The 12,426-nt window shown below is 42.2% G+C and overlaps 1 protein-coding gene across 3 annotated transcripts in view; it reads right to left on the bottom strand.

The window, feature by feature from the left end:
- PAFAH1B1 (platelet activating factor acetylhydrolase 1b regulatory subunit 1) overlaps positions 1-12,426 on the bottom strand; it is a 92,758-nt gene that overhangs the window by 39,040 nt on the left and 41,292 nt on the right. For all 3 annotated transcript variants that reach the window (XM_063655740.1, XM_054459798.2, XM_054459799.2), the window contains exon 2: positions 7,650-7,864. In XM_063655740.1, coding sequence (XP_063511810.1) covers positions 7,650-7,681 — 32 coding nt within the window. In that variant the 5' untranslated portion in view covers positions 7,682-7,864. The remainder of the gene's footprint in view (positions 1-7,649; positions 7,865-12,426) is intronic.

Below are 12,426 nucleotides of genomic sequence, written 5' to 3'. Positions count from 1 at the left end.
GATGTCTTCAGCTCCTAAGTTTTAATCTCAACTCCTTAGCTATTTAGAAATATATATATATATGGCCAGGCGTGGAGGCTCACGCCTGTAATCCTAGCACTTTGGGAGGTCCAGGCAGGTGGATCACGAGGTCAGGAGAATGAGACCATCCTGGCTAACACAATGAAACCCCGTCTCTACTAAAAATACAAAAAAGTAGCCAGGCATGGTGGCACGCGCCTATAGTCCCAGCTACTCGGGAGGCTGAGGCAGGAGAACCCAGGAGGTGGAGGTTGCAGTGAGCCGAGATCACGCCACTGCACTCCAGCCTGGGTGACAGAGCGAGACTCTGTCTAAAAAAAAAAAAAAAATAGAAATATATATATTTTTGAGACAGGGTCTCCCTCTGTCCCCCAGGCTGGAGTGCAGTGGTATAATCTCGGCTCACTGCAACCTCTGCCTCCCGGGTTCAAGTGATTCTTGTGCCTCAGCCTCCCGACTAGCTGGGATTACAGGCATGTGCTATCACGCCCAGCTAATTTTTCCATTTTTAGTAGAGGTGGGGTTTCACCATGTTGGCCAGGTTGGTCTCCAACTCCTGACCTCAAGTGATCTGCCTCGGCCTCCCAAAGTGCTGGGATGACAGGCATGAGCCACTGCACCCGGCCCCAGATTTACATTTAAATCTTATTATAAGACGAATTTTCTTTGCTTGAAGAACACTTTTGTTTTTGTTTTTTGACAGGACCTTGCTCTGTTGCTGGAGTGGTGTGCAGTGACGTGATCACGGCTCACTGCAGCCTCAATCTCCCAAGGTCAAGCAATCCTCTTGCCTCAGCCACCTGAGTAGCTGGGATTACAGGTGCCCGCCACCACAACCGGCTAATTTTTGTATTTTTTGTAGAGACGGGGTTTCACCAGGTTGCCCAGGCTGGTCTTGAACCTCTATGCTCAAGCCATTCTCTCACTTTGGCCTCCCAAAATGTTGGGATTATAGGCGTGAGTCATCACACCTGGCCTGATGAACATTTTAAATTATTTATCTAAAGCTCTCTATAAATTTAGTCATCTGAAATTAGGTTCTCCTCTTTCACTTTATTTTTATTCAAATTAAAAGCTCTCTTTTGGGCCATAATATCATAATGCTTAAATACTTATCCTGATTACGAAGGTAGTGTGACTGCAGTGAGTTGATACAAAGCATCTGGAAGAAAGATCTGAATTGACTCAGAAATAACAATGACTAAAAAAACACATATACCTCCAAATAATACAAAGATACATATATACAGGGTTATGTATTACAGTATTATTTGGAGTTACAAAATATTGAAAACTACCTAAATATACCAAACACGGGAGACTGGTTGAATACATTAAGGTATAAGTAGAGAACTAGGTGCTACATACATAACTGTTTTATTTATTTATTTATTTTTTGAGACGGAGTCTCACTCTTGTTGCCCAGGCTGAAGTACAAGGGTGTGATCTCGGCTCACCGCAACCTCCGCCTCCCAAGTTCAAGTGATTCTCCTGCCTCAGCCTCCCGAGTAGCCGGGACTAGAGTCGCCCACCACCATGCCCGGCTAATTTTTTATATTTTTAGTAGAGATGGGGTTTCACCATGTTAGCCAGGCTGGTCTTGGACTGCTGACCTAAGGTGACGCACCCGCCTCGGCCACCCAAAGTGCTGGGATTACAGGCGTGAGTCACTGTGCCCAGACTACAACTGTTTTAAAAAGAAAAATGAGGAAAAACTTTATGAGCTTATATGGAAAAAGTTCCAGGAGATACTGGATTGGTAAGAAAAAAAAAAAAAAAGAGCAAGAGAGGCTCAGTGGCTTGAGCCTGTAATCCCAGCAACTCGGGAGGCTTGGGCCCAAGAGTGAGACCACCCTGGGCAACATAGCAAGACTTCATCTTTACAAAAAAAATCTGTAAATAAAAAATTAGCCAGATGTGGTGGCGGGAGCCTGCAGTCCCAGCTGCTCAGAAGACTGATGTGGGAGGATCTCTTGAGCCCAGAAATTAAATGCTGCAGTGAACCCAGAAATTAAATGCTGCAGTGAGCTCTGACTGCACCACTGTACTCCAGCCTGGGCAAAAGGGGTTGAATCTGTCTTTAACAACAACATAAAAAAAAAGCCAGGTGTGGGCCGGGCACGGTGGCTCATGCCTGTAATCCCAACACTTTGGAAGGCCGAAGCAGGTGGATCTCTTGAGGTCAGGAGTTTGAGACCAGCCTGGCCAACATGGTGAAATCCTGTCTCTACTAAAAATAGAAAAAATTAGTGGGGTGTGGTGGTATGTGCCTGTAACCCTAGCTACTCAGGAGGCTGAGACACAAGAATTACTTGAACTCAGGAGGCAGAGGTTGCAGTGAGCTGAGATCACCCCACTGCACTCCAGTCTGGACAACAGAGAAAGCCTCTGTCTCCAGGGGGGGAAAAAAAAAGCCAGGTGTGTTGGCTCGCACTTGTAATCCCAGCACTTTGTCAGGCCTAGGTGCAAGCATCACCTGAGCCCAGAGGCAGCCTGGGCAACATAGTGAGACCGTCTCTACAAAAAATAAAGAGAAATTAGCTGAGTGTGGCCAGGTGCAGTGGCTCATGCCTGTAATCCCAGCTATTAGCGGGGCAGAGGCAGGAGAATAGCTTGAGCCCAGGAGTTGGAGACCTGCCTGGGCAATATAGCGAGACCCCGTTCTCCACAAAAGGGGGAAAACAAAAAAGGCAAAGGAAAAAATTAGCTGAGCATGGTGGCATGGCATGTGCCTGTAGTCCCAGCTACTCGGGAGGCTGAGGTGTAACAATCGCTTTAGCCCGGGAGGTCAAGGCTGCAGTGAGCCATGATCATGCCACTGCACTCCAGTCCAGACTGGAAGACAGAATGAGACTCTTGTCTCCAAAACAAAAGAACAAACAAAGAACATATATAGTATGCTACCTTTTATTTAAGAAAGAGGGAGAAATAAGACGACATATATCTATCTCATATTTTTAAAAACAATAAGCTTGGTTCCCTCAAGGGATTAAAGGAGTTGGGGGTAACATGGTGGAAGGGATTCAGAAGAGAATAACACTTCTGGGTATATGTTTTTCTATAGATAATGGTTTATATATTTAAAAAATTAAAGACAGGACAGCGAGGAGTGAGGGGGAGGATGAAAACAAGCAAGATGAACCCAATTATATTTCAAATGAGTAATACCATCATGCAAAGAGGGAAAACAACAACAACAAAACAAATTCTAAGTAACCTATTAACACATTTGATGATCATGTCGTGGGCAGGACAGGCAGGAGCAGAGCTGCATGCGAATTCTCAATCCTTTCCCGGATGTCTGGTCTTCGTGGAAGTATGAGGGAAACAATTCTAAAACTATTTGAGAAGTAGAGGTGGAGTAGCTCTTATCTGAAATGCTTGGGATCAGAAGTATTTCAGATTTCGACATTTTTTCTAAATTATGGAATATTTGCATATATCTAACGAGGTATCTCGGAGATGAGACTCAACCAAGTCTAAACACAAAATTCATTTGTTTCATAAATGCCTTATACATACAGACGGAAGGCAATTTTATTTATTTTTTTCTGAACACTTATCCCCAATTTCTAATGAAGGTAATTCTATACAAAATTTTAAATAACATTTGCAACTTGTCACATGGGGTCAGTCAGGTGTGGAACTGTCCACTTGTAGTGTCATGTTGGCACTCAAAAAGTTTCGGATTTTGAAGCATTTTGGATTTTTGGACTTGGGCTGCTCATCCTATATTACAGAATTAAGCAAATGAATCAATCTATTGATATTATTGGGAGTCAGAGTTCTCACTACAGAAGAAGAGGGATATAAATAAATGGTATGAGAGAAGATAAAGAATTCTCTGGGGACAGACCGGAATTAGAAGCATCACTGTAGCCTAATGATTTCTAAAGTAAGTATGTGTACATGTAGGTACTTATCAGTAGTTTTCAACTGGTGACACTGGCAATGTCTGGAGATAATTTTCTTTGTAGCATCTAGTGGGTGGAAGCCAGAGATGTTGCTAACAACCAACATTATACAAGACAGCCCCCACAATAATGAATTATTTGGCCCAAAATGTCAATCGTGCCAAGACTGAGAAAACACTTGTATATGTCTATACTGGGGTGTCAGTATATGCATACTATGCATGTTATGTTCTACCTCTGTCCACTTAAAGGGCCCAGAAACAAAGACATCCCAGTAATAATGCCCATACCTAGTGCCCGTATCTTGGTCTCTAATACATATCATGCGCCACTAAGAAGAACCAAAGCTTGTTGGAGAAAGAGCTGATTCTAGAATTAAGGCAGGATAGGTACATAGTAAACCCGGAACATCTTGTTATTCTAGAAAGTAAGGAAGTAATCCCCCAAAATGATAGGAGCATACAAAAGCATCAACTGAGGGGGCTCTCATGGGCCGAATTTGGGACAATTCAAGTATGAAAACAGTGAGAATAGTAATGAATGATAAACTATGGAAAATATGAGAACTCATGAGTTCACATCAATAATGAAAAGACAGCCAGGTGTGGTGGCTCACATCTGTAATCCCAGCACTTTGGGAGGCCGAGGTGGGCGCATCACCTGAGGTCAGGAGTTCAAGACCAGCCTGGCCAACATGGTGAAACCCTGTCTCTACTAAAAATACAAAAATTAGCTGGGCGTGGTGGCGGGTGCCTGTAATCTCAGCTACTTGGGAGGCTGAGGCAGGAGAATCGCTTGAACCCGGGAGGCAGAGGTTGGAGTGAGCCAAAATCGCAGCACTGCACTCTGTGCACTCCAGCCTGGGTAACAGAGTGAGACTCCATCTCCCAAAAAAACAAAAACAAAAGAAAAAAGACAAGTAAATAAAAAAGAAGAAAAAGAAAGTCCCCTGCTTACAGCAAAATGGTAAGTGCTGCCTGTAGTGTGGAATGAGTGGTGGTGAAAACCATCACTCTATAACCACTGTAGTAAAGATGGTTCAGGCGAGAATCAATAGACCTCAAATCCAGGAGGGAAATACTGATGAAAAACATGAATGTTTGCATGGTCTTAAAGTACTTCCCACTTATTTGTGGTAAAGAAAATAACAGTAACTACACAGTGGAAAAATCAATCATCTCGGTTGAGGATGAAAACCGAGGGGCAGATGACCATTATGTCTCTCTAAATGCAACTATCTTAAGAAGAATAGAAACTACTTATGTAGTATTCTGGCCAAGAATGCGTAACCTGAATCTAATCATGAGGAAACACTAGAAAAGTATAATATGAGCACTTTGGGAGGCTGAGGTGGACAGATCACCAGGTCAGGAGTTTGAGACCAGTCTGGCCAACACAGTGAAATCCCGCCTCTACTAAAAATACAAAAAATAAGCCGGGTGTGCGCCTGTAATTCCAGCTACTCGAGAGGCTGAGGAAGGAGAATAGTGTGAACCCAGGAAGTGGAGGTTGCAGTGAGCCGAGATCGCACCATTGCACTCCAGCCCGGGTGACAGTGCGAGGCTCCGTCTCAAAAAAAAAAAAAAAAAAAAAGGACAATATGAGAAATACTCTATTTTAAAAACAAAGACTATTCCTCAAAAACATCAAGGTCAAAAAAAAAGACAAAAGCTGAGGAACTGTTCCAGATTAAATGTGACTGAAGACACATGAGGGCTAAATGAAATACCTGATCCTGGATGGGATGATGTACGAGAGTAACAAAGTGCCACAAAGGACATTATGGAATCAATTGACAAAACTGGAATATGGAAGGTTAAATTTAATAAAACTGCTAGCTATACTATGGTTTTATAGAATATCCTTATTTTTGGGAACTACTTAAGTTTATTTGTGGGAAAAGGTATTTCTTTGATATATGCAACTTACTCTCAAATGGTTTAAGAAAAACCTGTTGTGTACTGCACACACACACCCCCAACACACAGAGTGCAAATGACAAAGCAAATGGTACAAAATGTTAACAATGGGTGTATTTCAAAAAACATTAGTATGCTTTGTGCTAATCTTGCAACTTTATAAATTTGAAATTACTTCCAAATAAAAATTGTTGAAAAGCCACAGAAATTGTTTTTTAATTGTAAAAATATAGAACATACTCATGCCTGTAATCCCAGCACTCTGGGAGCCAAAGCAGGTGGATCACAAGGTCAGGAGTTAGAGACCAGCCTGGCAAAGATGGTGAAACCCTGTCTCTACTAAAAATACAAAAATTAGCTGGGCGCAGTGGCAGGCCCCTGTAATCCCAGCTACTTGGGAGGCTGAGGCAAGAGAATTGGTTGAACCCTGGAGGTGGAGGTTGCAGTGAGCCGAGATTGCACCACTGCACTCCAGCCTGGGCGACAGAGCAAGACTCCATCTCAAAAAAAAAAAAGAAGTAGAACATAAAGCTACATTTTCCCGTTTTGTTTTTAAGGCTAGTCAGGTGAAGCAGGGGAAGTGGAAAATCCCCCTATGTTCTTCACCTATAAAAATGGAGTGCTATAAAACACTCTAAAACAGAAGGGGTCAAACCATTTCACACCTCTCTCATTAAAGCATCTGCATTAATTATTTTATTAGCTACCTCATAAACTTCAAATTCTTCAAATTCTGTAATGGCCATTGGAAGATAAAAGAAACACAACAAGGCAAAGGAAAGACATCAGTGATAACAAGAACAAAAAACAGCTTTCATTTTTCTAACGCACAGATTCCAGACCAAAAAAAGGTTTAGGAGAGCTTTGAAGCACCTAACTTCCTATTGAACATAATATTTTAAAAGATAAGCTTAGGGGCCAGGCACGGTGGCTCACGCCTATAATCCCAGCACTTTGGGAGGCCGAGGCAGGTGGATCACAAGGTCAGGAGATCGAGACCATCCTGGCTAACACAGTGAAACCCCATCTCTAATAAAAATACAAAAATTAGCCGGGCATGTTGGCAGGCACCTGTAGTCCCAGCTACTCGGGAGGCTGAGGCAGGAGAACGGCATGAACCCGGAAGGCAGAGCTTGCAGTGAGCCGAGATTGCGCCACTGCACTCCAGCCTGGGTGACAGAACAAGACTCCATCTCAAAAAAAAATAATAATAATAATAAGCTTAGGGTAAAACTCATCCCAGCTGACTTGTCTGTTTTGCGTTAAACTTACATACAATCAAGTCACAAGGGTGAATAATGCTATATCATGGCCGGGCAAAGTGGCTCATGCCTGTAATCCCAGCAGTTTGGGAGGCCGAGGTGAGTGGATCACTTGAGGTCAGGAGTTCGAGACCAGCCTGGACAACATGGTGAAACCCCATCTCTACTAAAAATACAAAAATTAGCTGGGCATGGTAGCGGGTGCCTGTAATCCCAGCTACGTGGGAGGCTGAGGCAGGAGAACTGCTTGAACCCAGGAGGCGGAGGTTGAAGTGAGCCGAGATGGCGCCACTGCACTCCAGCCTGGGTGACAAGAGCGAAAAACTCCTTCTCAGAAAAAATAAATACATTTTAAAAATAATGCTATATCATAGTAAGACTTTTAAAATCAGACCAAACTGCCTAAACCAATATTGGAACACTGGTAAAAATAGTTTTAATCTTAGAAGAGACCTCCCAAAGCTGTATTTTAATTTACTACTTTCTCTCTCATGAGGGAGATTTTTTTTAAAGCACAAAACAAAGAAACTTACAGTTCATCTCGTTGTCTCTGGGACAGCACCATCTTGGCTGTAATGTCAAGCTTATCTGATATAGTGGTATGTCCCTCCTTTGGGAAATCAAAAAGCTTTTTGATCCGGCAATTTAAATATGCCACTAAGTGTCTTCCACACAGGGGAAAATGATTCTTTCACAAATGAATCCAACTAGTAACCAGAAGATATTCAACAAGTAAGATTCATTCCACCTAAGGAGAAAGAGAAGGAAAAAAAAGATTATTTCACTTAAAATTTATTTCTAAATTATTAGTTATAGTACTCATTTTCAAAGATAAATTTTATTGTGATGTTAGTAAAAATATTAGATGATGATTTTCCACTTATAGTGAAAGTCAACTAATGTCAAAAACCATACTGTCTTGTCTTAAATTAATAATTCAATGAGCCACAACAGCATTACTTTTAAATTTAACATACATTTACCCACTCCCAATCATGTTAACCTGCCAGATACATTTGATTTCAAATATTAACATGTAACTCTAAAAGAATGTAATTCTCTCTTAGAGACAAAAAATAAAATTTCAAATTTACAAAAAAGGTATAAAAGGTAAAACAGATAAGGGTTTCATGAACTGCACAAGCCGAACAGTGCCAACTATAACTGAAGTAATCTTCAAGGTTGAGTGTTAGTCACCAATAACCTTAGAATGGCCGGTATTTATAACATACACTACCTAGCAATCTTACGCTTTTTATTGTTTTTTCGGAGACAGGTTCTCACACAGGTTGGAGTGCAGTGGCATGATCACAGCTTATTGCAGCCTTCCCCCTCTGGGCTTAAGCGATCCTCCCACCTCAGCTTCCCAAGCAGCTGGGACGACAGGCACACACCACCATGCCCAGCTAATTCTTAAATTTTTTTTTGTAGAGACAGGTCTCCCTACATTGCTGGTCTCAAACTCCTGTATTCATGGGATCCTCCTGCCTCAGTCTCCCAAAGTGCTGGAATCTTATGCTCTCTTAACCAATGTACCTAATTAAGAAATGTATTTGAGATGGTCTTACTTAAAATAGAGGCTACTGGTATACATAAAATTTGATTGGAAGAGGCAATTCAAAGCAATAAAAAAAATCCTCCAAATGATATGAAATTAACATATAATGAAGACCCTGTGGGACAACCAATCTAGAAACCTATCATGGACAGAAGAGTTAAGGACCATTTCCTGAGTACCTTTCAAATGCCATTCCAGTCACTGCTCCAGGCACTGGGAATATAGTAATGAATAAGCCAGTGAAGAAGAATGAGAGGCAGAGTGTGGTGGCTCACACACGTAATCCCAGTACTTTGGGAGGTTAAGGCAAGAGGATCACTTGAGTCCAGGAGTTCAAGACCAGCCTGGCAAACACAGGAGACCCCGTCTCTACAGAAAATTTTAAAAATTAGGTAGGTGTGATGGTGCATGCTTACTTGAGAAGCTAAGGCAGGAGGAATGCTTGTTACCCAAGAGTTCAAGGTTATGGAAAGCTACGATCATGCCATTGCACTCCAGCCTAGGTGACAAAGCGAGACCCAATTTCTTTTAAAGGAAAAAAAAATGCATACCTTCGGGTTTCAAATATGAACCCTGAGGCCAGGCGTGGTGGCTCATGTCCGTGATCCTAGCACTTTGGGAGGCTGAGGCGGGCAGACCACTTGAGGTCAGGAGTTTGCAACCAGCCTGGCCAACACGGTGAAATCCCGTCTCTACTAAAAATACAAAAATTTGCGAGAAATCGCTTGAACCTGGGAGACAGAGGTTGCAGTGAGCCGGTATCATGCCACTGTACTCCAGTCTGGGCAACAGACGAAGACTCCGTCTCAAAAACAAACAAATGAAAAACGAACATGAGCCCTGAGTGAAAAAGTGACAGCTCAGGTGCTCACTATGGCAACTGCCATTTCATTAGAGATCCCTATCTGAAGAACAATTCTAGTAAATATAAGCAGGAATTTATTTTATAATCCTTAAGGATTCTTCTGACCTGGAGCCCAGCTAACTACAAATGATAGCTGAAAGCCATCACTATCACTCCATCTAAATTCTGAGAAATATGATTGGAATCAGTAAGAAATAGTGGAACTGGAACCAAACACAACAGACAAGCCAGTAAACCATACTTCTTTGGTACTTAACAACTCCCAATTATTCAAGTCTCACTTTTCTTCATACTGTTTCTTTTTTGAGATGGGGTCTTATTTTGTTGTCCAGGCTGGTGTACAGTGGCAGCATAATCATGGTTCATTGCAGCCTCAACCAAGCTGGGCTCAGGTATCCCCCCACCTCAGCCTCTTGAGTAGCTAAGACTACAGGCATGTGCCACCAACCTCAGATAATTTTTTTTTTTTTTGTATTCTTCTATTTTTGTAGAGACAGGGTTTTGCCACGTTGCCCAGGCTGGTCTCAAATTTCTGAACTGAAGCAATCCTCCTGGCTTGGCCTCCCAAAGTCCTAGAATTACAAGCGTGAGCCACCATGCCTGGCTCAATTATATAGAGTGAAAATAAGGTATGGCAAAACTCCCTGCTTTAATCAGAAACCCCCCCCCCCCATATTATATATATTACGGAGTCCAATTTAATTATAAACATATCTCTGCTAGCCAAAAAAGCAAATCAATGTACAAGAATAATGACAGTGTCGTGCATGGTGGCTCATGCCTGTAATCCCAACACTTTGGGAGGCTGAGGTGGGAGGATTGCTTGAGCCCAGGAGTTTGAGACCAGCCTGGGAAACACAGCGAGACCCTGTCTCTACAAGTAAAAAAAATTGTCCGGGCATGGAGGCACACACCTATAGTCAGTCCCAGCTACTCAGGCGTTAGAGGCAGGAGGGGTGCTTGAGCCCAGGAGGTCAAGGCTGCAGTGAAGCATGATTGTGGCACTATACTCCAGGCTGGGCGCCAGAGAGAAACTCTGTCTCTTAAGAAATAAAACTAAAAGAATGATGACAGTACCGGCACAGTAGGATTATCTAATAATGATAAAACACATACATAAATCATTAAATATATTGCGGTACTGAACAAATTTATTCATTCAACAAACATATAAAGAACATTTAATTTATATTATGTGCTAGGTATTGTCTTAAATACCATGTTTAATGGGGAAAAGGACTTGGTCTTTTTTTTTTTTTTTTTGAGACAGAGTTTCACTCTTGTTGCCCAGGAGGGCATTGGCACAATCTCAGCTCACTGCAACCTCCGCCTCCCAGCTTCAAGTGATTCTCCTGCCTCAGCCTCCTGAGTAGCTGGGATTGCAGGCACCCACCACCATGCCTGGCTACTTTTTATATTTTTAGTAAAGACGGGGTTTCACCATGTTGGCCAGGCTGGTCTCAAACTCCTGACTTCAAGTGATCTGCCGGCCTTGGTCTCCCAAAGTGCTCAGATTAGAGGCGTGCACCACCACACCTGGCTGGACTTGGTCTTTACATTCAAGAAGTTACAGTCTACTGGAAGCGTCAGCCAAGAAGGCAATTAAAACAGCGTGAATAATGTGACAAGTATTGCCACCTGCGGGTGATGACTCAGGACGAAGCTGAGCAAGCAAACAGGCCACAAAATAAACTCAGGTCTTTATAATTTATCTCAGGGCCAATAGGGAGCCATTAGATAAGATTTTAGAAAAAAAAAAAAAAAATCACTCTCACTTACATAGCGAAGAATAGACCAGAAAGGAAGCTTGCAGTAATGAAGGTGACAGATGACAGAAGTCTACATTAGGACAACAGGAGTAAATAAAGAGAATGAGATGCATTTAAGTTGTTTACTGGGTAAATCTTACAGGACTGGTGACTCAATGTGGACAGCCAGAAAGGGAGAAAGTCAGTCAAGGAGTCAAGTGATTTCTGGCTTACAACAAAGTTGAGACTGGGCGCAGTGGCTCATGCCTGTAATTTCAGGACTTTGGGAGGCCAAGGTGGGTGGATCACCTGAAGTCAGGAGTTCAAGACCAGCCTGGCCAACATGGCAAAACCCCGTCTCTACTAAAAATACAAAAAATTAGCTGGGCATGGTGGCGAGCACCTGTAATCCAGCTACTTGAGAGGCTGAGGCAGGAGAATCGCTTGAACCTGGGAGGTGGAGGTTGCAGTTGAGCCGAAATCGAGCCATTGCACTCCAGGGTGGGCAACAATGCAAGACTCCGTCTCAAAAAAACAAACAAAAAAACTAAACTAAATTGAACAGGAAACTAGAATGTGTGAGGGGATGAGGAAAGTATGATTAACTCCATTTTACGTATGTTGATTCTAAGATGCCTGTGAAATCTCCAGTACCTAACTGTAACAAACAAGTTCTGAAGCGAACCAACCTATCAAAAAAAAAAAAAAAAAAAGGTTTGGTACTTTTTATTTAGTAATGTCTTCTGAAACCACAGCAGTGGGTAAGATTACCCATGGAGACTGTGCAGAGCAACACCTATGTTTAAAAGAGCCTACAACTGAGGCTGAAAGTAACAGTTCAAGAGGTAAAAGAAAAAGAGGAGAGAGTATGTCTCAAAAGCCAAGAGAGTATTTCAAGGAAGCAATCAATAGTATCCAAAGCTGTCCAACTCTCAAGCAAAGTAAGGTTGGATGGGTCTGTTGTATTCAGCAAGGAGCTCATTGATAACCTTGATGAGAATGGTTTCAGTAAAATGGTTTCACATGGCAGAAATAATATTTAAATGAGGAAAGAGATGAAGTAGAGATGGTACCATAAACAAATATTTTAAAAGTAGATGAAAATATTGAAAAGCAGTTTTTCTCTTTCTTCCCCCAGC

This window comes from Pongo pygmaeus, chromosome 19 (assembly GCF_028885625.2).
Source record: "Pongo pygmaeus isolate AG05252 chromosome 19, NHGRI_mPonPyg2-v2.0_pri, whole genome shotgun sequence".
Classification (NCBI taxonomy): Eukaryota; Metazoa; Chordata; class Mammalia; order Primates; family Hominidae; genus Pongo; species Pongo pygmaeus.
The sequence above is the reverse complement of the archived record's forward strand: the minus strand, read 5'-3'. Positions and strand labels throughout refer to the sequence as shown.